The sequence below is a fragment of the Manis javanica genome, chromosome 1 (genome assembly GCF_040802235.1).
Source record: "Manis javanica isolate MJ-LG chromosome 1, MJ_LKY, whole genome shotgun sequence".
NCBI classification, from domain to species: Eukaryota; Metazoa; Chordata; class Mammalia; order Pholidota; family Manidae; genus Manis; species Manis javanica.
Genome location: NC_133156.1, coordinates 182,984,287 through 183,010,589, shown reverse-complemented (window position 1 = coordinate 183,010,589; position 26,303 = coordinate 182,984,287). Strand labels below are relative to the sequence as shown.

Below are 26,303 nucleotides of genomic sequence, written 5' to 3'. Positions count from 1 at the left end.
TTCTAAAGTGAATGAATAGACCATCTTAAAGGATGTGAATAGTTCAGGCCCTGTGTATACATAACTATAGGACCTCAAAAAGCTATAAATAGACAAATCAGCTCGAATTTTGTCCCTCTGGTTTTAGGAAGGTGGCAAAGAAATGACAGCACTCAAAGCAAAACCCATGGCCATAGTCCGACCCCATGATCTTTTTACCATATGGTAGGGAGTCAATGGGTTCTTCAGGCTAGGTTTAAACTGAGCTAAGTACAATAGCAAACTAAATTACAATGCAGGGGTGACATATGCTTGTTAACCCAGTAGCCCTAGTACCTAGGACAGTGCTTGGTGCCTAACAGGCTCTCAAACCTGTTTGTAGCTGAAAGCCTTTTCTTGATAGAAGTCAGTTTTGCCCAGAAACAGGAAAATAACAGCTATCCAATTTCCCTTCAAGCCCAAGGATTTCCTGTTACCAGCTCTTTGTTCAAAGTTGTACGCATTATTGCCACTCTTGCTGCCATGTATTAAGTAAGTGCCTATTATGTGTCAGGCAGTATTTTGAAGTCAAATTTGGTCTGATTTCCACAATAGCCCCAGGACAAGTATTGCATCTTTACAAGTAAACTGAGGTGCAGGCCAAAGACACAAAGAAAGTAGTGGGGGTGGGATTCACTCAGGTCTGACTTCAAGCCAATGCTTTTACTACTTCCTAACACTACTGAGAATGGATAATTATGCAACTAAAAATGTGACCCATCCTGAGACAAAAATCTCTGAAAACACATCACATGTAAACCCCCTGTACGATGATACAGTGACCCAACCTTAGGAAAAAGGTTACCACTGCCAGCAAATGCATTTTATTCTCATTTTATTGAGATTTTCAACAGCTGCCATTTGGTTTGTATAGCAAATTTTTAAAAACAATATTTTTTCATTTTTGATATTTTTATGAAAATTACTGTCAATTTTAAAGCCCTGCCCATCATGTGAAGAAGTATTGATAAAACTACCATGTAATGTTTATTTAGGGGAAAAAAGGAACAAAACCAGCTTTTAAGCACTTGTGAAATAAAGGTTCAAAATCAAGACCTGGGCTGCTGGAGGTGCAAAGCTGCTGTGGCAGGCCACCCTCAGCACTTTCTCCACACTGACAGATAGGTGAGCCATGCACAGACAGACCCTCTGCAGGCTGCTTGTTCCACAAGCTCTATTCCTTTCCCACCACCACCTGCCAACTATCCTCCTGCCCTCCAAGCAGCACAATCTTTAATACATGTTCAGTTTTGTAATGAAGATGATACTGTAGAAAGTTCAGAGATTTCCCCATCTAGTCAGGGAAGAAAAAAATATCCAACACAGCATTAGCAATAGTTTAACTTTCTTGTCCACTCAAAGCATGCTCATATTTATGAAATTACCAGCTGCTTCAAAAGTCCTGATGGGTAGGTAGCACAAAAGTTCCTAATAAAAAAGTTGCAAAATTATAAAAATTTCAGCAGCAGTTCAGGCTCCTATGTGAAGCTTCTGATGACAGCTGGTTCTGGTAAGCAGTTCTGTTGACATGCACAGCAGCTCCCCTGAGTCTTACGTTTTATTCAGACCATAGAAGATTGAAATCCAAGTTTAAAATAGACTCCCTGCTGACAAAATGTGGTATATCCGTCAATTGAGTACTATTCAGCAATAAAACTCAACACAAGTTACATGTCATGGATGAACCTCAAAAATATGCTAAGTGAAAAAAGCCAGATACCAGAGATCACACTGTATGATTCCACTGATAATACTGTTCAGAAAAGGCAAATTTACAGACATAGAAAGATTAGTGGTTGCACAGCTGGAAACAGATTATTAGCATGTCAATGGGCATGAAGGATTTTAGTGGTGGGATGCAATGTTCTAAAACTGAGATGGCTATGGCTGTGCAACTTGGGATAGTTACTAAAATCACCCAACTGTACACTCGAAATGAGTGACTTTTATGATACGTAAAATATGCCTCAATAAAGTTGCTTTAAAGTCCGTGCCTCCCAGGACACTCATCAAACACTAAACATTTCTGAAGGTTCACATCAACAGGATAGGATTATCACTTAGTGTTTAGTTACGGAGTAAAAACACTGTACTATTTTATAGCAAATAGCCCAGAATGTTTTATCTTTATTTTAAATAAAAGGTTGCTAGTAAGACTGTAGGACTGGGGAAGACAGCTAAGCAAATCTTGCAAATGAGACTCCTGGTAACTACAAAACCTAAAGGGACTTTTTCGGTCAGAGTAAAAATGGAGCATCTGTTCCTTTGCAGACTTTGCGGCCCCAGGGCTTAGGGTGCTGGGTCTCTGGGCTACCTGCTAGTGGAGATCAGTATGCTCGGCTGTCCTATTCATACGGCCCTCCTAACAACTACAGTGCGGACAGCCACAGGGGCTGGGTGGTGAGGGCAGATGGTCCAATAGGAACAGGTCCGTCAAGGAAAATTCGAGTGTCTCCTTGGGTTAGCTTCCTTACTCCCTTGTACTTTCTCACCAACTGCAGCTTCAAGATGGGAGAAATAAAGATAGAAGATTGAAAATGAAGGGGAAAAGAAAACCCTTCATAATTGTGACTAACCAAGTCTGTGCAAGAAATTCGCCAGGCAATAGATCAGTGGCTGCAGAACATACTCTACACACCACACAGGGCAGCAGGACTGGGAGAAATGATCCTGTGGGTGGTGGGGGAAATGACGCTGCTGGGAACAGAGGGCAGAGCAGATCAGGGCCTGAAGCCCATCAGTCTGCCTGTTCTCTCCACCCACTTCCCAAACAAGTGAGGTCTGTGTCAAGAATGGCTGGAGATACAGTCTTCCCAGTAAGTGGACGTCTCCAAATCTTGGTCAAATCCGTCAGCTCTCTGCCTGTTCCCACACATTAACATCACCTAAACCTAGAAATGTTATTTATCTGGGATGCTGAGACCCTTATGGAACACCTGCCCCCCAGTCACAGTAGGGTGGTTTCTACATGGCTCATGACATTTCTAAGTGGGCTTTGTTTTACAGCAGCACCAATACAAGCAGATTCAGCCAAGCTGTTTCCTGTGGCTATGTCTTCACATGACTTTCCTCTTTGACATATATTAATTGCCAGAGTGTTTGACCTCCCCTTACCTGTCAGCCTCTCCCAAATTAAGACAACACTTTGACATTATGATACATAATTTGAAAAATGCTGCTTAGTATGTCACTAAAAACATTTTTTAAGCTATAGTTAGCATAACCTTAGTTAAAGAGACTCCAACTGTTTTGACTTTCAAAACTAAAGGTGCTGCAAAGGTCCAGCCTTTTCCTTACTATCTTTGTTAGGTGGTTGACCTTATTTGATGCCCAAAAGTTAACTGCTGCAGTCAGAAGCCATTCCAAAAACCCACAGCTGCAGTGCTCAGGCCTCGGCTCTATCAAGTTTTCTGCTGCAGTTCAAAGCCTGGAGAACTGAAAAGGCGTTTCCTTTTTTTTCCCCCTTGAAGAGCAAGAGAAAATAATTTTCATCTTGGAGACTTAGAATTCAATAATCACAAAAATAAAAAATCAATCACTAATAAACTAACACTGGGACCAGCCAGAATTGGCAGTTGGTTAAAACATATATTCTGTTTATACAAATTCTCAAACTTCCAGTAGCCAATAAAAGAAATTTAAACAGAACAGCATCTTAAACTCGACATCAAAATGATCACTTATAAATACGAGTCTCACCCTTACTGGGTAACAGTGTTCAGCCTGACTTGCACCCAGAACCTCTCCAATGAGGAAAAGTCTGAGATGGATGCTCCCAGCCTTTCCCCAGTGAAGTTCCAACCAGCCCTGCATGCACTTCCTGCTAAGGAACAGGCAGACTCCCACTGCAGCTGAGCCTGTAATCTGGGTGACAATGTGTTTCCACCTTACAACATACAATAGAAGGTTGGGCTAGAAGAGGATCCATTGTCAAGTATAAGCCTACACACTGGAAAAGGTGTCACACTGTAGCTGCTTCCTGATCCTGGAGTCAGCACACTGTGTCCGAATGGGACTGGGAGGTCCAGCTCTCAGGTTCCACTGCTCATCCAGAAGGACGCTTTCTTAGTCCTGACCAAATATGCCTTGTGAAATGGTGCTAAAGGCTGACATCCAAAATGGAACCCCAAAACAGATTCCAAGACAAGTCTATGGACTGCATCAAACAGCTCAGCTTATCCTGGGGTCAGAAGAGCAAGCCTTCTTCAGGATGTAGGACTTCTCAGACAGGGAGCCACACAAAAACCCACTGTACTCTTGTGATGGACACACCCACAAGTCTAGGAAATGGCCCTTTCTGCAATCCCAACTTATTTTTGACAGCCTACAGAGTTCTGAGTGGGAACAAGTTAATGGAGACTGAAGAAGGGCAAGAAGCCCCTGAAGTGATGCCTCTACTTCTGCACTTCCAGGGCCCTCTCCTTATTAGAGGCAACAATCCCAGCTAAAAATTGAAGCTGGAATAAAGAAGTTCTTTATTAGTAGCTTTCCTAAAAATGAGTCAAGAGCTCCATTCTCTCGAGGTAGAGGCTTTGGGAATTATGTCTACGCCAGACAATACAAGCTCTCTAAGCTACTCTATGACATTTTTCAAATGATGCCATCCTAGAGATGCAAATGAGGAAAAGATGTGGGTTCCTAATGTCAATCTGACATTAGTCTGTGGCTGTTCAAAAAGTCAACAAGGGAGCTCATAAAAAATTTCTTAAGCTTTCCAGACCCTAGTCCTTTCCTTCCAACCTCTGTTCCACATCCACATACTGAATTTACGGACTTTGAAGTTACATATCTTTTCCTGACAGGCCTATCACATAATAGTACCAGTCATACAGATGCCACTGCCCTCCTCAGGCCTCTGCAAGTCCTTGTCCTGGGAGAGTGGCCAGGACTGGACACATTGTCTTTTATACCCGACTACCATCTACATCTCTGTCACAAAGAAGTAGCTGGTGCCTAGTTTCTTATGAATATCAACAAAAATTCCCTGTGATTTACAGGCAGGAAAAACAAGAGGAATGTACCCAGAGAGCCCAACCTCAAAAATACACAAAGCCAGGTACATGTAAAATTTTATCATGGCTGAAACTATCCCACTGGGTCACAGTCACGAGTCCATTGGGACTTTACTCTTCCAGGCTTTTTTTGAGTTGTTCTACACAATTCTGTAAGGTGGGGAAAAGCATTAGATTGTGGATTGTGCTTCTTGCTAGTGTCCTGAAAAACATATTTAGTTTTAAAAGTACATGCATAAACCTTTCTATGAGAAGTAAGATACCAGGAGGACTGAGTCTTCATGGGGCTGGAAAACAGTTGTCAAAATAAACTTAAGACACAACTACCTGGATTCGAGGGTGACTTCTGCAGGCTGAAGGTGAAGGCCAGCACAGCATGTGTCTCCTATATCTTTGGTAACAATATTTTTTCTTAAAAGCAAGAACAGGGCGGGGATGGAAAGGAGAGAGGGGTCTAGATACCATAAGGGATGAAGTGGCAAAGCCATCCTAGTGCTCTTGTACCTTGTAAATGGTAAGTCTGATGGTAGTTGTAAACACAGGCTTAAGAGTCAACCAACAGTAAATGAATGACTCAAGTGACAATCATCATGACACTCCTCCCCTTCTGGTTTAGTTTTCATTAGCTATCAAAAGAGCTACTGTAAGTCAGCACTTTTAAGTCTGTGTTTTCTTGAATACGTCAGGGCAGGGAGACATGGGCTGGCAAACCATCAGTAATCCCAGTTCATCAAGAAACCTCCAGGGGTCAGGGTAGGGCTGGGCTCTGCCCTACGGTTTCCAACACATGATTCCTCCTCCTCTTGTCCCTCTTTCTCATCCAGCTTAACAGACTCGGTAAGTAATTCTCCAGGTGTTCACTGCTCTTTGTGAGTACACAGCAGGGTGAGCAGGGCATTCTTAAACACCAGATTCTCTTGGCCAGCTTATTTTGTTTAAACATACACAGCATTTCCTGATGAAAGGGGAAAAGGATTGCAATTCCCTTAACTCAAAAAGCTAATTATCATCATCATAATAATAATAATGACGACAGGAAACTGCTCCAAACCAAAGTCAGTAGAACAAAAGATAAATACTCCGAGGTTTGTAGAGTAAGACCGAGCACATTAGTTACTCCAGTCACAGCGTCAAGTTAAACCATTGCCCCCCCATCCCCTCTGTGCACCCTTTACCCGCCCCACCCCCATCTTCAGCTCTGACATTTTGTGCATCGCTGTCCCCAGATGTGGGGACATGTAAGTCCTCCTCAAAGCTTTGTCAGCTCAGTACTTCACTCCTGGAATAAATTCCTTGGCATCCGGGTTCAGGTTACTTTTGCTCTGAAATAAGAACCAGGAGATAATAAATCCCAAGGCAAGCTGCACTTTAAAACTACTACCTCCTGCTTCCATGATTATCAGTACCTTCCTCTCAGCCTCAAGGAAAGAATCAGAATTCCCTGCAACCCATGGCATTATTGCTGTACTCTTCTCATGGCTCCTGGCAGACTGAGCCCTGACCAGCCTGACTTTCTCCTCCCTGCTTTAAACCCTGTTCCCTTCATGATGCTTTCATCAGAGACTTGTAAGTTTGACTCTAAAAATAATTTTTCCATTTACTGACTACCTTAACTTTGATGAAAATCAGCATATTCCATCACACCAGTGTGGTTACCACAATCCTCTTTTTTTTTCATCTTACTGTTATCTACTCTCTTGTGAACATCCAAACCTTGTATATCCGAATATCCAAAACTGCAGTACAGTCATTAACATGAGCTGTATGAGAACTAAATCACTTAGAGAATTCGACATTAAGTAAACATGGAAGGCAGGGAATTCATTTATCCTGTCTTCTAATTATAAGTGAAAAATGGTCTCTTGGGAGTATGTTCCTTCCAAAATGAACAGGCAGTTTTTATAACAGCATTATTCAAAACTATAAATACAGATTTGAGGAAAAATAAAAGGGAAGGATAGTAGCAAATGATAATTTGAAACCAAATTTCTTCTGTGTTCAAATTTTTATCCTTAATCCCAATTCTACTTTGGAAAGCCCAGTGGGGAAAATGAAATTGGTGGTGCTGCAACAGTAACGCTGTCACAGTGCTTTCTGAGGTACGATGCACCTTCAATGCACCTTATTATTAATGTCCATATGATGAGTGAAGAAACACCAGCCCAGAGGGCTCCAGAGACTTCCCCAAGGTTGTAGGGCCAGAAAGGAAGTTTGTGACTCCTAATCCTATATCCTTTTCACTGTGTCACCTGTGGAACTACAGATGGCTCTTACCAAAATGTCTTCAGAATCATGCCCATCGCTGACTGACAGTCCATTTAACTGTTGTTGCAACTGTCCCATGGCCTGAGGCAGGTCTCGTGATGGAATAAACCAGTCTTGGTCTTCTTCATCCAGCATCTCCTGGAAGCAACGGTCCAGGAAGTCTTGCTCCTGCAGCTCCTCCTCCACCTAACAAACAAAGGTGAGCAGCTCAGACTTACTGTCCAGTGGGACTCACCCCTTCCAGGCTTTTCTCCACCTCTTTCCTTTAGAGGGTCTTACTCTGCAATTAATGATCTTGCATAAGATCTACTAAGAATTAAGACACTTCAAGTGACTAGCTAGAGAAAATATAATCTTTAATTTTTTCAACCAAATTCTATCAATAATAAGACTGAGGAAATAGTTATTCAAAATAGCAGAAACTCCAGGTATGCATAGATCTTCTAAGATCTTTAATATGTGACACAGATATTTTCCATTTGCATGGCACTTACAGGAAATCATTTTAAAGCTTGAAATTCTTTGTTCAATCTTGTTAAGAAGCAACTCTTCTAAAATTCCTCATTTTACAAGTATGAGAAAAGTACAGGAACTGTGTAACTAGACCACTACCTGGATAGTGGAGATTAAATCAAAACCAATTCTCAGCTTCTGGCCCACTTTTCTGGTAATGAGGCCCCTAAGGGAGAAAAATACTTTCAGAACCTTAGAAAGATATAAAGAACACTTTTTGGCATACCAATAGAAAATTATGTCATCAATGTAGCATTCTTTCAAAACAAGAAATGTGAATATTTAAACAACTCCATATTTTTTAAAGATTGCCCTAAAGCATATCTATCTAGGTATTTTATACCTCTTTGCAGACTGTTAACTCATAGTTAAGGAAAGAATACTGGTTCACTGTGTTGATTAGGATGATTTTAACAGGCTTCCTGCAGGAGACCTGCTGACAGACTCACAGCTCACCAGCAGCACCAGAGGGGAGGTGGAGCAAAAACAGCCCACAAAATTCTCTCATGAATTCAAAGCAAAGGTCACTGGCAGCAAGACTTCAAAACAGTATTTCAACATTACAATTAGCCACACTTTCTCTCATCTCAAGTAAGTTAGACAGTTATGAAGTACTTAACCACCACCAAAAAATTTTTCCAAGCCACAACAGTTAACATGACTGCTCAGAATCTGCCCTGACTCTCCCCACGAGCCTAAGAGCATGCTTCCCCTTATTAAGTCTATACTTATTCATAGGGACAACCCACTAAACTGGTTACCTGGGCACAGGGGTGTGTCAAGAAGCATGGTCTATGTGATATTTACACAAATTATGATATAGGGAGCCACTTGGGGTGGAAACTGCTGAGCTCCCCCAGAACTTGTTTCTTTCTTCCCAGAGAACCAGGCTGTTCAGTTAAAGCCACATTTCCCATGATGGATATGGCCATTTAACTGTTCATATCCCCACGAGGGAGATGGCATCACTTAGTTAAAAGGAGATCCCTTGCCCTGGCTTTTGGCTCTCTTCCTTTCCCAGTGGCTAGACTTCCAGTTATCACTACAGCTACTTAGCTAATAAATGCCCTAGGGGTGATAGAGCAACACCATGGGTCACAAAATCACCTGTTTACCTGGAATGCTTGCCATGGGCTGCTGAAATCAGAGATATAAAACAATGAATTACTGCTGAATCTTTGTGGAAGCAGTCTCGTTTTCCCCTACCCAACACACTTTGCTACCCCAGACTCATATATTCTGCCAGCCTCTCAGTTCCTATCAGGAGCATGCGAGGCTGTCCTGTCTGCACAAAGCTGCTGTTTCCCACAAGTCTACACCAGATCCCCAGAGCATTAGATTCTCTTCTAATCAATCTGGTAGAGAAAATACCAGTTTCTCTCCAAAGGTCACTCTGGTCTTTAACCAGCTGAAAATCCTTCTTGGTCAGCCCAGACCAGGCCTCCATTTTTAAGTTATTCTAAAGCCAACGAACCTGTTTCTTTTGTAACAATCTCACAGTAAAATATTAAAGCTGTCGAGGTACATGCATCATTAGTCTTCCAACTTCTTTCTTTACCTGTCTGTTGAAATCTTCCTCATTTTCCATCCACATGTACTCTGCAAATGGGTTTTCCTTCTCATCATGGCCATTTAACCCCTGGTCCTCTTTGGATTTTACACTGGGTGATGTATTTGCCACACTGGATCCGTTCATTATGACAGAATCTAAACAGGAGCAAAAAAAGGATAAAAAGATACAAGATCAAGGAAATAAAAATCCATAATACCCAGAGTCTTCCAGAAGCTTAAGTTCTAAGTCAAAGTTATTAACTATAATATAAACAAACTGTTATTCTGTAACTGTTATAAAACCAAATCCTGTAGTTGTCAACTATACAGATGTACAATTATAAGTTAAGAGAAAAAAAATGTCTAGGTTCAGTTAGCCTTCTTAGGCAACTGGGTGAGTGGATGAGTGAATCTTTCATCAAATTTCTGTAGGGTCTAGAACCTAATCAAGATCACATGGCTTCCTTAACATTTAAATAGAGAAAATGCATTCTCCATGAACATTTAAGGAACTGCCCCTTATTCTGATTATCAGGGTCTATTTTTCTTTAAAAAATATTTAAAAAAATAATGTGTTTATTGTATTGATAAACAAAGAGGAAAAAATTAAGGTCATCAGTTGTCCAACCATCCAAAGTTATAAACAATTAACAATGTGGTGCATATAACCTTCCTGACTGCCCCTTGTGTATGCAGACACACACACGAGCACTCATTCTTGTCCTCTCCAGTAATCCATTCTTATAGTAATAGCATGATTTTCCATCATTTGCTTTTTCTCATTTCTGTGTTAACACAGCCATACTGTCTTTTGGGGTGTTTCCAATGTTTTATTATTATAAAGGCTGGATGGACTTTGTGTTCATCTTCTTAATGATTTCCTTAGGGTAACTCCTAGAAACAGAACTGCTGTCTTAGAGAGTGTGTTTATTTAAGGTCCTTGACTTATTGTCACATGGCCATAAGGATTCAAATGCGTGCCAATAATATGTAAGTATGTGTTTGTTCCTCTGCATTTACAAGTATTACTATTCTTAACCCATTGCCAACCTCATAAAAGAAAACCAGCAACTTACTGTTTTACATTTCTTTGATTTTTACTGAAGCTGAATATTCTGGGACAAACTGGCCATTTATATTTTTTATTTTGTAATTTTTTGCTAAAGTACTTTGCCCATTTTTCTATCAGGGTAGTATTTTTTCCTTACTTTTTGTAAGAACTTTTATATGTGATTATTTTTATTTTTCATAAAATAATTTATAAATAAAAAATTTTATTTACTGTATTTTCTTAACTTTCTGTGGTAGTTATTGCTGGCCTTAATTTTTGTCTACAGCTTGTATGTCTATCTGTTGGTGGCTTTTTAAAATAGGCACATCTTTTTTTAATTGTTTAAACTTTGGCTTTCAAATCCATTTTGATGAGTTTGCTATAATCTGTAATGTGTCTTTTTCTGTTCTTTCAACCTTAGCCATTCTTTGAAAACCACTGCAGTCTTTACCCATCCCTTCTCCCTCTACACTCTTGTACCTAGTGAACGCAGTGTTAATACTGCTTAATTGTTCTGCTTCATATGCTTAGTTTTTCTCTTTCCAATTAGATTCTTGATGCCTGAAAAGCAAGATGGAGGTTTATACATTTTGCAACTCATCTTAATATCAGGAACTCCATAAATACCTACAGATCATTGCGCTTACAAACTTCCCCTTTCTATTCCATCTCCCTCCCTTCAGTCTCAACTCCATCCCTTCCCCCATCCTCCTTGGAGCATCTTGAAGGTTTATTTATTTTATTTTATTGTAATTTAATTTTTTATTAAGGTAATATTGATATATACTCTTATGAAGGTTTCACATGAAAAAACAATGTGGTTACTACATTTACCCAAATTATCAAGTCCTCACCCATACCCCAATGCAGTCACTGTCCATCAGTGTAGTATGATGCCACAGATTCACTATGTCCCTTCTCTGTGCTACACTATTCTCCCCATTATCCCGCACACCATGTGTACTAAACATAATACCCCTTCTCCCTCCCTCCCCACCCCTCCCCTTCAGTAACCACTAGTCCCTTCTTGGAGTCTCTGAGTCTGCTGCTGTTTTGTTCCTTCAGTTTTGCTTCATTGTTATACTCCACGAATGAAGGAAATCATTTGGCACTTGTCCTTCTCTGCCTGGCTTATTTCACTGAGCATAATGTCCTCCAGCTCCATCCATGTTGTTGCAAATGGTAGGATTTGTTTTCTTCTTATGGCTGAATAGTATTCCATTGTGTATATGTACCACATCTTCTTTATCCATTCATCTTCTGATGGACACTTAGGTTGCTTCCATTTCTTGGCTATTGTAAATAGTGTTGCAATAAACGTAGGTGTGCATAACTAAAAATAGAAATACCATTTGACCCAGGAATCCCACTCCTTGGAATTTACTCAAAGAATAAAACTTCTCAGGTTTGAAAAGACATACGCACCCCTATGTTTATCATAGCACTTTTTACAATAGCCAAGATATGGAAGCAGCCTAAGTGTCCATCAGTAGATGAATGGATAAAGAAGAGGTGGTACATATACACAATGGAATACTACTCCCCATTCTCCTCCATCTCATCTCCTCTGTTGCCTCTTACTCAGGCTGTTGTAGCCTCTTTGGCCATCTTGCTCTTTCTCAAAGTATGCCAAGCTGGCTTTCACCTCATAGCTTTTGCACTTTTGTTTACTCTGCCTGAAATACTCTTTTTCCCAGATCTCTCTACTGTTCATTCACATACTTCAGTCGGGTTTCTGCTCACATGCTGCCTTCTTAGTGATGCCTTTCTTGACCATCTTCTTTAAATTACAGCCTCTGTCACCTGCTTATTCCCCATATCCTGATCTTGCTTCATTTTTGCGCATATCACTTATCACTATCTGATATACACATTCCCATATGTACATACGTGTTTACTGTCTGTCCCCTCCATCAAGGTTATACATTTATGAGGGCAGGAGTTAGCTGACTTCTAGTTTTCCCCTGACTAGTGACTAGAAGAGTTCTGGAACTGAGTACGCCTTCAAATTATTTTTAGAGGATCAGTTAATGAATGAACAAATGGTACTGGCCCATGGGTAGACAAATAGATGGGCAAGACAGACTAGAAGGTCCATAAATCCATTTTTATATATGGGACCTAAGTGATTTGTTGTTGTTTGTTTCTTTTTCAAAAGGAAAGAGACACTTTGGTGAAGGGGGAAAGGTTTACTAAATATGTGGAAAGTTTACAAGTGATTTAATACATTTGGAAGGAGACAAAGCTGGATTTCTACTTCATGCCACAAAAAAGAAAAAGTTTTAGATTCATTAAATATCCACTGTAAAAAATAAAATTGTAAAAATTTATTTTAAACTTTAGGAGAATTTTTGTATCATTTCTGAATGTGTATGCTTCTGGGGGGGTTGGTGTGAGGCTTCTTAGACAAAAAGAACATTCAGAAGTCAAAAGGGAAAAGATTGTCAAATTTGACTACATTTAATATTTATAATGGCAAAAGACACTCCAAAACAAAATTATCAATTTTGACATATTTGACAAATATATTTTGACAACATATTTGACAAATAAATTTTGACAACATATTTGACAAATGCTTGATATTCCTTATATCCTAATAACTATCTCCTGATAAAAAAGAGACAACCAGCTCATTAAAAATATGAGCAAAGAATATTGAAACAGCTTTTTTAACAGAAGAAATGCACATGGGCCAGTAGATACAAAAGGACTCAACAATTCATACATACACACATACAATTTTTTACCCATCAGGATCATTCATTCTTTTATCAAATACACACTGATTTTTCCACTGTGTAACAAGTGTGATTCTAGGCATTAGAGAAAGCAGTGAAGAAAACAGACCAATCTGATATCATGGATCTCATGTTTAGTGAAGAGAGATAGCTAAGAAACAATAAGAAAAAAAAAATTAATTATTCGGTGTGTTAGAAGGTGATAAGTGCTATAGAAAGAAATAAGGCCATGTAAGGGGGCAAAAAAGAAATACAAGGACTTTAAGAGGTTAGTTTTCCCAACTCCAGGGAAATGAATTTGAAAACCTAGACAAAATAAATGCATTTCTAGGAGAATATAAATAATAAAAGCGATCGTGGAGGAAAGAGAGAAAATCTAATTGTGTTATATATCATGAAGTAGCTAGTGAAAATTGTTCAAAAGCAGCTTTTAGAATAAGCACTAGGCAAGATATTTCAAAGGTGAACTCTACTAAACTTTTAAAGAATAGACAAGTCTAGTAATATTTAAGTTATTTCAGTTTAGGGAAAAATGTGATGTAGTGGAAAAATGGACATGTGTATTCAGTGGAAGAGGGAATTCTTAAAAAATTTTTTTAAAGATATTATTGATATACACTTATGAAGGTTTCACATGAAAAAGCAATGTGGTTACTACATTTACCAATATTATCAAGTCCCCACCCATACCCCAATGCAGTCCATCAGTGTAGTAAGATGCCACAGATTCACTGTTTGCCTTCTCTGTGCTACACTATTTTCCCTGTGACCCCCACACCATGTGTACCGAACATAATAGCCCTCAATCACCATCTCCCTCTCTCCCGACCCACCCTCCCACACTCCTCCCCTTTGGTAACCAGTAGTTCATTTTTGGAGTCTGTGAGTCTGCTGTTATTTTGTTCCTTCAGTTTTTGTTTTTATACTCCAAAAATGAGGGAAATCATTTGGCACTTGGCTTTCTCCGTCTGGCTTATTTCACTGAGCATAATATCCTCCTGCTCCATTCATGTTGTTGCAAATGGTAGGATTTGTTTCTTTCTTATGGCTGAATAGTATTCCATTGTGTATATGTACCACCTCTTCTTTATACATTCATCTACTGATGGACACTTAGGTTGCTTCCATATCTTGGCTATTGTAAAAAGTGCTATGATAAACATAGGGGTGCGTATGTCTTTTCAAACCTGAGAAGTTGTATTCTTTGGGTAAATTCCAAGGAGTGGGATTCCTGGGTCAAATGGTATTTCTATTTTTAGTTATTTGAGGAACCTCCATATTGCTTTCCACAATGGTTAAACTAGCTTACATTCCCACCAGCAGTGTAGAAGGGTTCCCGTTTGTCCGCATCCTCGCCAGCATTTGTTGTTCTTAGTCTTTTCCATGCTGGTCATCCTTACTGATGTGAGGTGATATCTTATTGTGGTTTTAATTTGCATTTCCCTGATGATTAGTGATGTGGAGCATCTTTTCATGTGTCTGTTGGCCATCTGAATTTCTTCTTTGGAGAAGTGTCTCTTCATATCCTCTGCCCATTTGTTAATTGGGTTATTTGCTTTTTGGCTGTTGAGGCGTGTAAGTTCTTTATATATTTTGGATGTTAACCCCTTGTCGGAATGTCATTTACAAATATATTCTCCCATACTGTAAGATGCCTTTTTGTTCTGTTGATGGTGTTCTTTGCCGTATAGAAACTTTTTAGTTTGATGTAGTCCCGTAAGTTCATTTTTGCTTTTGTTTCCCTTGCTCGAGGAGATGCATTCAGGAAGAAGTTGCTTATACTTATATTCAGGAGATTTTTGCCTATGTTGTCTTCTAAGAGTTTTATGGTTTCATGACTTACATTCAGGTCTCTGATCCATTTGGAGTTTACTTTTGTGTATGGGGGTTAAACAATAATCCAGGTTCATTCTCTTGCATGTAGCTGTCCAGTTTTGCCAACACCAGCTGTTGAAGAGGCTGTTATTTCCCCATTGTATGTTCATGGCTCCTTTATCATATATTAATTGACCATACATGGTTGGGTTTGAAGGTTTCTTTAATGAATTATTTCCTCATTCATTTCCATCCTGGCAACATTCATGAAACAGTCCTCTTCTTCTGAGTTAATAACTAAAAAGTTATTGCTCACTCCCCTTTAAAGTTCTTGTATCTTTCTAACCTGTTAGGGACATTAGAAAATCTAATCTTAAAAGTCAAGGTAGAATTGTGAAGAGTCAAGGATAGATAGAAAAGCAACTCATTGATAGTTCAAAAGAATTTAAGACAGAACATATTTAATTCACTGTTCTTTTAAATAGAGCATTTAGAATGAAATAGATCAGTTTAACATATTTTTGATAGACAAAAGAAATAAATAATTATTCCAAATTCTTCTCCATAGTAATTCCATAAGGCCATAGATGGGAAGAAGCCAGTTCTTTATTTTTTACCACTTCTGTTTGCACCAGAACCATGACAGAAGCAAGTCTGCTCGAATGCAAGGGAAACTGTGTAAGTTAGCAGGGTATTATTCCTCAGCACAGACACTTAATGGTGCTGACCCTTGCTGGGTGGCAGGTTAGAGCCTTTTATTTCCAAAGACTCCTTTGGCAGCATTTTAAAACACAGGGATTTCCCCCCATCAATATGGAAATCACCTAGAGGGAATCAGAGTTCAGTTTTCCAAAACATCTGCCTTTGCCCCCAAAAATAAATCCTAAGTGCCCCTGACCATAGGGAAAAAGGGAAGGCAGAGGAAGAACAGAAAACCCTTTTAATTCAAGAGCACGGTGGAGCAGAGAACAAATTGCAGGGTGTATTCATTCATGACAAAAGGAATGGAAATTACCATAATCTAAACATGGGGATACCCCAATTTAATGCAAATACTTTAGAAAAGGTGAAAACACTGATATATGAAACTGTTAATACTAAGAAAGTGGTTCTCTCACTTTAGTCTATCCAGTGTTGATTAGTGTTTTACACCATTACACCAGTATTTTCCATACAATTGTAAAGTTTGGTTTCTCTGAACAGCAGCCACCCAACAACTTAATTTGTATAGTGTTTAACAATTTATAAAGTACCTTCATTTCAATTTACAAAGTACTATGCTCTGCCTTAAGGCACATAATCTGTCCAACTTCACTTAAAAAAAAAAATCTCGGTAGTGCTATAGTAAAACCAAAGAAGGTACCAGATTTGGGGGTTAAGCAACCTGAGTTGCTGGGTGAGTTCAAGAACATGGGTTTGTGGGCCTACTGGGTGACAGTAAACTTGGTGCTTAATGTGCCCCTCAACTTTAGTAGCAGGGTGGGAATGGGGAGATTTTGTGGGAGACTGGTAACTCCTAGTGAAGGGTCCCCACCAGTAAGATGGCAAACTTCCGGCTTCTCTTCGGGGGTCCTCAGTTCCTGCCGGCGCCACCTGAAGCCCAATCACCTCTCGCCCCCCTCCCAATCCCAGCACCTAGCCAACAGCCACCAGCCCCGTAGAAGTGACACCTCTATCAATTCATGCCCCCTCCTATATAACCCAGCACCTTTCCCTAATAAAGCGGAACTCTCCGGTGAATTGCTGCTATGTGTCGCTCCTTTCCTTTCATTGGTGCCGAAACCCGGGAGACGGGACACCCCAACTGGGCCCCGTCTTCCCCCGACACCAGCAGCAGCTTGCCCTTGTCCTCTTTTTCCGGAGCTGGCTCCTTACACTCACCACCCCTCTCTGGCCTTTAGGTAAGTTTTCCCCCCGGAGTGGGCTACTCTTCCCCGAGCTATCGCAGTGCCATTGACCGTGATCGTCCGGCAAGGCCCTGACGCTCGGGGATGAGGAGGGAACGCTCCCCGCCTCAGGCCTTCACAGCTGCGGCGGACCCTCAGGCCCCTCCTCCAAAAGCCATAAATCCCCGCCTCAAGCCTTTATGGCTGCGGCGGACGCTCAGGCCCCTCCTCCGACAGTCAAACGCATTCACCATCCCTTCCATCAGTGCTGAAAGTTTTTAAGCAAAATTTCCCCGGGGTGGGCCACTCTTCCCCCAGCTATCGCAGTGCCATTGACCGTGATCGTCTGGCAAGGCCCTGACGCTCGGGGATGAGGAGGGAACTCTCCCCGCCTCAGGCCTTCACGGCTGCGGCGGACCCTCAGGCCCCTCCCCAAACAGCCATAAATCCCTGCCTCAAGCCTTTTACGGCTGCGGCGGACGCTCAAGCCCCTCCTCCGACAGTCATAAATCCCCGCCTCAGGCCTTCACGGCTGCGGCTGACTCTCAGGCACCCCCCTCCAACAGCCATAAACGAGGTGACTCCTTTGTGGATGAGAATGCTCCCTTTTCCCCCCCTCCTCCTTCTGCTCCGTCTGCCGAAAACGCCTAGCGCTAGGTACCTCGTGACTCCGGCACTCTGCCTTCTTAGGGAAGTCTGGGTGACGACCCACACTTCCCAAGAAATTCCGACTCGTATACGAGTTTCCGCAGACCACCAAGGATCATCGGGGACGCCCTTTGTCTCCTTGTGGTCTGCTTCCAGTCCAAGGATCTCTGTTCGTGTTCCCCTGTTTGTCTCCTTCTCTGTCCTTTAGCCATGGGAGCCTCCTCATCCCTCCCTGAAAGTTCACCTCTTGAATGCCTGCTTAAGCATATGGCTACCCTCTCCCTGATGCCTGATATAAAACCAAAACTTCTCCGTAAATATTGCTCCCAAGATTGGCCGACATACCCCCTAGACAATAACAACCAATGGCCTGCAGGGGGAACTCTTGATCCTAACATCACTCGCAATCTTTTTAACTACTGTCAGCGCCTGAAACAATGGAAGGAGATTCCCTATATCGAAGCTTTCCGCCTCCTCCTCTCCCCGCCCCCTCCCAAGTTCTCCTAGCCTGCAAGCCACCGCCCCCGCAGAAGCCTCCCGTTCACTCCCTTCCCCTTCTTCTCCTACAGCAGCCCTTCTCCCTTCCTCCCCCACCATCTCCTCCCCATCTCACCTCCTCCACCTTCATTCCCTGCAGATTAAGCCTGAGCCTTTCAGCCCCCCTTTAACTAAGTCCCAGGGGCCTCCTCCGTCTTTGCCCTCATCACCTGTTTCTCCCCTGTTAGGGACCGCCTTTGTCTTCTCACATGTTTGTAGAGAGAATGGGAAAGCACCTCCCCCCATGTCTGAAGGCAGCATGGGAAAGCACAAGCTAGAGAACAACCGGTGCAGTCCTTAGAAGTTATCTGTCCACAAAAACATATCTTGCCAAGACTCCTCACTCTGAAAATAGGGAGACCTTGAAGATGTGTAGAAACACCGCCCCTGCTTCTAGCTATGCCCTTCCCCCACTTGCCAATGTGGCAGGAATAGAAAACAACGCATTCCATAAGCAATTAACTGGAGCCCTGCTGTAGCTCAGTAGAGCATGGGACTCTTAACCTCAGAGTCATGAGTTCAAGCCCAACTAAAGCAGCAGAGGCAAGCATCTGGGCTGCTAGCTGGCGACATGTGGGGCCGATTCTATCTTTCTTTATTTTCTTTGCCCCACTTCTGCACTTCAGGACCTGCTCGACTAGGCACGGCTAGACCGCATCACTCCCCCACAGACTGAGCCAGAACCCTTCAGTCCCCCTCAGACTCAGTCCCGAGAGCCTCCCAAAATTATCGCCCCCCCTCCGGGAGGTAGCAGGATCCGAAGGCATCGTGCGCGTTCACGTCCCTTTCTCCTTAAGAGATTTAGCCTAACTAGAGAAATGCCTAAGTTCCTTTTCCACTGATCCCATGACATACATCAGGGAGTTTCAATAGACCCTCCAGTCTTACAGCCTCACACATCATGACATTTTCATGCTCCTGGCCAATACTCTCCTCCCTGAAGAGCGTAGATGAGTTTAGGACTTCGCCCAAATGCAGGCTACTGAAACCCACAGGACTGACCCCACCTATCCCCCTGGCCCCACTGCTATCCCTGAACAAGACCCACACTGAAATTATAACACCGCCATGAGTCTCCACTCTCGAGATATTTTTGCCTCCTGCTTAATAGAAGGTCTCAAAAAGGGCAGCTTGTAAAGTAGTCAATTTTCAAAAGCTCCAAGACATAATTCAAAAGAGAGATGAAATCCCCTCCGAGTTCTTAGACAGACTCACTCAAGCCCTATTACAGTATACCAGCCTGGACCCAGAAACACCTGAAGGAAGACATGTCCTTATGACATACTTCCTAGCTCAAGGCTACCCCGACATTAAAACTAAACTCAAAAAGTTGGAACAGGGCCCCGCTACCCCACAGACTGAGATCCTAACAGTGGCCTTTAAAGTCTTCCATAAGCGGGAGGAGGAGAAAGAATGCTGTAAACAAAAGGCTGATCAGGCCAATTTCCAGATGTTGGCCCAGCTGATAAAACCACAACCTGGGCGCCCCTCCACAAACAAGCCCCCCCAAGAGCTTGTTTCAAGTGCAGAAAAGAGGGACATTGGTCAAGGGCGTGCCCCTCCCCCAGATCTCCTACAACCCCATGCCCCAGATGCCACAAAAAGGGCCACTGGGGGTCTGATTGCCCAACCACCCGAAGGGGAGGCTGGACGAACAACCCCCATCCTAAGCCCGCCGTAGTGGGGCTGGCAGAAGAAGATTGATGGGGCCCGAGGGCTTCTCGCCTGACCATTTCCATTACCAAACAGGAGCCCAGGGTTACTTTTAACAGTAGACGGTCACCCCATCTCCTTCCTCCTAGATACAGGAGCCACCTTCTCAGTCTTGTGAGAATACCGGGGCCCTACCACGCCAGCCATTACTCCTATAGTCAGAGTAGGAAGTAAACAGATTTTCCCATTAAACCCCCCACCCACCCTTTTATGCACAAACCAAGGCAATCCCATATCTTTCTCCCACTCCTTCTTGGTTATGCCCCAGTGTCCCATCCCTTTACTAGGACGAGACATCCTTTCCCTCCTCCACGTTTCCATAACTATATCCACTCCCACAGCCCCCAGTACTCCCTTTCTGATGGCCCTCATAGCCGACGACCCCGCTCTACCCAATAAAAGCTCCGGTTCTGCCCTCATACACCCTGTAAATCCCAAAGTTTGGGACATTACAAGCCCCTCCGTGGCCCTATGTCCCCCTGCCTCTATCAAATTATGTGACCCCTCTCAGTATATCTGTCAGGCCCAATACCCCCTAACCACTTCAGCCCTCATAGGCCTCCAACCCATCATTCAAGCAGACCCACTCACTCCCCATTTAATACCCCCATATTAGCTGTTAAAAAAACCAACGGATCTTGCTGCCTTGTCCAAGACCTTCGCCTCATCAACATAGCCATTGTCCCTATCCATCCCTTAGTTCCAAATCCATACAGCCTCAGCATCCCACTTCTCAGTCCTAGATCTCAAGGACCCATTTTTCTATCCCTCTAGACCCCTGCTCCCAAGATTTTTTCATCTCACCTGGACGGACCCATACACAAGACATTCTAAACAACTCACTTGGTCAGTTTTGCCACAAAGCTTCCGAGATAGTCCCCATATTTTTAGACAGGTCCTAGCTCAGGACCTCAAACAGTTTCATCATGATCACTCCAAGTCCACCTTATAATACATAGACAATCTTCTACTCTGCAGTCTCTCGTGGGAACAGTCTCAACTTGACACTGCCGCCCTACTTAACCTTCTAGCTTCCAGAAGTTACCGAGTATCCCCCGTCAAAGCTCAAATCTCTTCCCCTCCTATCACTTACCTCAGATTCCTTCTATCTCAACAAAGAAAGTCCATTACCTTAGACAGAAAATGGCTCCTCTCTGACCTGCCCATTCCCAAAACCAAGACAAAAATCCTTTCCTTTCTAGGCCCTTTCTAAGCCTAGCTAGATATTTTAGAACATAGATCCCTAACTTCTCCCTGCACCCTGTTGGCAAGACCCCTATACAACCTCAGCAAGAGCCCCCCTAAAAAACCATTATCCTCCTCACCCCAACACTCCTTCATTAAGCTCCGTCAAGCCCTTGTAGAAGCGCCAGCTCTCCATCTTCCTGATTTGTCGAAGCCCTTCTCATTATACATTCATGAGAGGTCCAGTCAAGCTCTAGGAGTCCTAGGCCAATATGCTTTGCCCCAGTAGCTTATATCTCCAAGCAATTAGACCCCACAGTTCAGGGATGGGCCCCCTGCCTACGAGCATTAGCCGCTAGACAGCTCTTGCAGAAAGAAGCTCATAAACTGACATTCAGAGCGCCCCTTACCATTCTGTCCCCACATCACCTAAAAGATCTCTTAACCTACAAAAGTTTACAGACTATCCCTCCCTCCAGACTCCTGACCTTACTGTCCTCTTTCCTCCAAAATCCCGTTCACCCCCTTTGCCATCCATACCCGAATCATGACTTTTTCCTCCTTTATTGCTCTCTCGCTTTTTTTCCTCATTCCTATTGTCTTCCCCACCACCCCAGCCTCCTTTGTATGGCGATTCAAAGTCAGACAGACTTACACCCAGCATCAAACAAAAGTTACTGCCCTCATTGCCACACCAGACTGCCCTCTGAAAAGCTGCTCTAAGCCTTTATACCTCCACTTTCCTCCCTCCACCGAAGTGTTCACTAGCAGCTACCCTTATTCTCCCTACCTCTGCTTCCTCTATGACCAAAAACAAGCCTATTGCAGGCGACGGCCAGATACCTACGGGAGATGTCCCTACTAGTCTTGCACCATTCACTACATAGGTAACTTCCAGTACCCACAGTATTACTCCTCCAACCGTTTCATGAAATATCCCAATGGCTCATTCTCCTTATCAATCCCAGATCCCTGGGACTCTCGATGGGCTGCCAAGGTCACAGCCTCAGTTTACTACGGGGGGTCCTCGACCCCCCACAGTACCCTTCATATCTCTCGAAAGTATGTTCCCTCTCATTCCCAGATCTCTCAAGTTGCATCAGATAGCAGACATTCCGAAAAAGTCATTATCCAAACTCTTGATAGTGCCTCTTCATCTTCTTATCCCCGCCCCTCTTCCCATTTCTCCTACTCTTCATTACAGCTCATTCAGGACACCACCATCTTTCTCAACCACACCCTTAACACCGCCAATTGTCTCTTGTGTGCATCACTACAGCGCCCACTGCTGGCCGCCGTGCCCCTTAATATTTCCAACTACTCCTTCCATGCAGAAAGACAACCCCTCTGCCCCCTGGCAGACATACCCCTATGGGAACCAGAATACACAGATAATCTCACCATCCACCACTGTGTAAGCCCAACTCCACCCCCCTCCAGCGCACTTCACTGCCTCTCTATCTACACCCCTACCTCCGGCTCTAAGACTTTTACGCAACCGGGACACTTCTTTTAGTGTAATAGCAGTCTTCAACTCACTGCCTCTCAACTCCGATACACCCTGCATTCTCGTCACCCTAATCCCACAGTTAACACTTTACAGCATGGCAGAATTCCTTGAGCTCCAACCTCCCTTGCCCTCGCACACAAAAAGAGCTGCTTTCCTTCCCATCATGGTCAGTAGCTCTTTGATCACCTCAGCCATTGGGGCAGGGTTTTCGGGAGAAGCCTTGGGTCACTCTCTATGGGCAGTTAGAGATCTCAATGCCAAACTTGAGAGAGCCCTGACATCCACTGCCGATTCCCTAGCCTCTCTCCAAAGACAAGTCACCTCACTAGCTAAGGTCACCCTTCAAAACCGGCGGGCCCTAGATCTGCTTACAGCTGAGAAGGGCGGCACCTGCGTCTTCCTCTGGGAAGAGTGCTGCTATTACATCAACGAATCTGGCATTGTAGAAACTGACATTACCAAACTCACCGACCTTGCCTCCAGTCTCCACTCTGCTTCCAATTCCAACCCATTCTCGTCAATACTAACAAACCCCCTCCTCACCTGGCTCTGGCCCATTGCAGGCCCCATAATAATCATTCTTCTCGCCTGTCTCTTCTTACCCTGTATAATAAAGTTCATCAAATCCCAAGTCGGAAAAATCTCTAATCAAGCTTTCAACCAGCTTTTACTCAGGAACTACCAGCTTCTGGCCACAGAAGATCCCTCACCCTCACGTGACCTCCTCACCACACGCTGAGATGGACCCCTCTCTCCACTGGAAACTGTTCCTGGAAACAATAGCCGCAGACGCCTGGCTCCTGACACCCATATCCTCTTGGCCAACCTATAGTTACAGGGAACCTTCATTGATTTCCAAACCTGAAGAAGTCCACATCTACTCGTCCTTACTGTGGGGAGTCCTATCAACCCTTTCCTCCCAATCCTCAAGCCCTCACTCCCTTCTCCGCCCCTGTTCAGCAGGAAGCAGCCAGAGAGAAAGCAACGTCCACAAACCCATAGAGGAGAAAGGGGGGAATGAAGGGTCCCCACCAGTAAGATGGCAAACTTCTGGCTTCTCTTCGGGGTCCTCAGTTCCCGCCGGCGCCACCTGAAGCCCAATCACCTCTCGCCCCCCTCCCAATCCCAGCACCTAGCCAACAGCCACCAGCCCCGTAGAAGTGACACCTCAATCAATTCATGCCCCCTCCTATATAACCCAGCACCTTTCCCTAATAAAGCGGAACTCTCCGGTGAATTGCTGCTATGTGTCGCTCCTTTCCTTTCACCTAGGTAAGGCATTTGGGGACTGCCTTCCAACTTGGCCCTGGAGACACCAGGTAAGATTGGACTCTTGACTGTAAACTTCGCTGACTTTCATGTAACACTGTTTTGTTTCCAGCTACTCTCCAGCTCACAATCCACCAAGCTGGCCCTCTAAGAGCACAATGTTTCTCTAACCATGCGATTTTGACCTTTCACATTCATATTTCACTTGATCCTCACCCACATCAAGGCACATCACTGTGAAATTCTAGTGTAGTGGGGACAAAGAACATATACCCCCAAAAGCTCCTGCTTAGTTACATAAGTAGGCTCAATAAAAAATGACAACTAGCTCTTCTACACAAACCACCAGTTGCCACATCTTTCTTCTTATCAAGAGGACAAATGAGTAGTTTGAAGTAGGTCATTGCTTGAGAAGTTTAAGAATTAGACCTAAACAATAAAGGAGTTAATGTCTGGTCGCTATCCACATGGCATTATGAAATCTAAGAAATCTTTGACACTCCCCTCCTCACTTCCCTCTTATATATATGACAAATTGAAAATAAAAAATAACAGTTGTCATTTTGGCTGAAGATAGGAAAGCATGTAGCTCTGTTCATGGTCAAAATAGATGTGCTAAGGCCTGCCAAGCATTTAATTTAGTACTTTACCATAGTCAAGTTTTCAAGGCTAAAATATCTGGCTTGAAATAGGGGCCTCAGTTCCCAGTCATAAAGAACCTCAGGACTCTTAATGTATCTAGGATATTTCTAGAATAGATGACTCATCAGTTCAATGCTTTGAATACCCACTTTCAGATCCAACATGGTCAAACCAGAAACTAGCTATACTTTGAACCTAAATGAAAGTTTTCAGAAGCTATTAACCTAGATTGTGCCTGTGATAACATTTTGACTATGAGTAACAGTTGGGACTTTTGACTTGAATTACCTGTAAAAAGTTTATTGAACAGTTGATACAAAAATTGTGTCTACTATTCTATTTCCTATAGCTTTGTTAATTTTGTTCAGTCTGGTTAATGCCATTTTTTAAATACTGTAGATAACAGTTTTAAATTTTATTTTACTTCAAACATGCTGCCAGTAGATTCAGGTTTTGTCCATTTTCCTCAGGTCATTAGATCCACTCACTCATTCACACGCAAGTGCCTGTTTACCCTAGGCACTGTGCTGGACTGGTGCTTTAATAGGGTGCACAGTCCTTGCCCTGCTAGTAGTTACATTCTCTCAGGAAAGAGACAAGCAAATAATTAAGAATAATTATGATCCATGTTATAATAAGAGAAGTACAAGGGACTACTAGGAAACAACAGGAGGATCCAATCAAGTCCAAGAATGGGGGGACAGTTCAGAAAGGTTTCCCTGAGCAAGCAACATTCTATTGATACCTGAAGAATACAAATGAGCTAGCAATAGAGAGAAGAGGGAAACGTGTGTGCAGAGACTTAAAGGCAGGCAGGAACTTTCAGGAACTTAAAAGAAGGTAGGTATGCATATAGTTGGAGGTTCAATGGAGAACCAGTGGGAGAATGGCACAGGATAGAAATGAGGCTGCAGAGGCAGATGACGCTAGATCATGCAGGACATTAGAAGCTACATGAAGGATTTCGAATTTCATCCTGAAAGCAATGAAAGCCATTAAAAAGGGTTCTCAGCAGCACAGTGACATGATTCAATTTACATACTGAAATCACTCAGGCTGCCATATGGAAAATGGATTGGAGAAACCAAGAGTAGATAATGGGAGATCAGTAAGGCAGCTAATACATTAATCCAAATGAAAAAATGGTGGCTGCTTCGAATAAGATAATGGCAGTAAAAAGAAACAGGTGAATTCCAAAGCTATTTTAGGTTGTTTTTGGTGATGTATTGGATGTGGGGAGACAGAGGGAAATAATCAAGAAAAATTTTGTCACAAGCAACTGGGTGGATGGTAATGTCATTCACTGAGCTAAGAAGATCTGGGAGGGGCAAACTTTCTTTCTTTTTTCCAAACAAACAAAAAACAACCCAAAAGCCTCGGGTAAGGAAAACAAGTCAGAGGTAAGGCAGGGGTAACTGTTGAAGGAATTAACAGCTCTCAAGCTGCTATAGTTAATGGAATCCCTTTGACATAACCTAAGGGATTATGGTAATTCTCATTGATAATTTATTTTATTTGAGTTCAGTCACTTTTTGTAGTGAAATTTGTGCTACATCAAAATTGGAAGTAAATTAATATTGAGAAGATAATGGAGATGAAACTGTTTTAATGTTGTAAAACTAAGAGTTTTGGTGAAGTTCTCCATGTGTGGTCAATGTCACTGTAGTTGCTGTCCATCATAGCATGTGCGTCAAAACAGGTTTTTTTATACTTGAGTTTTAAATTTGAATTTGAATACTCTTGAATTTTAATTTAGGTACTTCTCAGCACCTAAAATGACCTAAATCTCTCAGCTAATGTAATACAAAGCTGTGAAGTGTGTATGTAATTTTGACTGGTATAGTGTTAGTTCTTTGTTAACTGTTTGTATTCTGTTCCATTATTTTTACAGCTATAATGTATTTTTAACAATGTTAAGAGCTAAAAATGGAAAAATTTTTAAAGTTT

At 42.6% G+C, this 26,303-nt stretch overlaps 1 protein-coding gene across 4 annotated transcripts in view; it reads right to left on the bottom strand.

The window, feature by feature from the left end:
- Positions 1 to 836: 836 nt before the first annotated feature.
- Positions 837 to 26,303, bottom strand: part of PAIP2B (poly(A) binding protein interacting protein 2B) — a 60,096-nt gene continuing 34,629 nt past the window's right edge. For 3 of the 4 annotated variants that reach the window (XM_073211708.1, XM_073211705.1, XM_073211710.1), the window contains 3 exons: positions 9,367 to 9,515; positions 7,305 to 7,481; positions 837 to 6,352 (listed from right to left, as the gene is read on the bottom strand). In XM_073211708.1, coding sequence (XP_073067809.1) covers positions 6,296 to 6,352; positions 7,305 to 7,481; positions 9,367 to 9,504 — 372 coding nt within the window. In that variant the 5' untranslated portion in view covers positions 9,505 to 9,515 and the 3' untranslated portion in view covers positions 837 to 6,295. Of the gene's footprint in view, positions 6,353 to 7,304; positions 7,482 to 7,907; positions 7,975 to 9,366; positions 9,518 to 26,303 lie in introns of those variants that run through there. The other variant, XM_017660914.3, reaches the window with a different exon arrangement.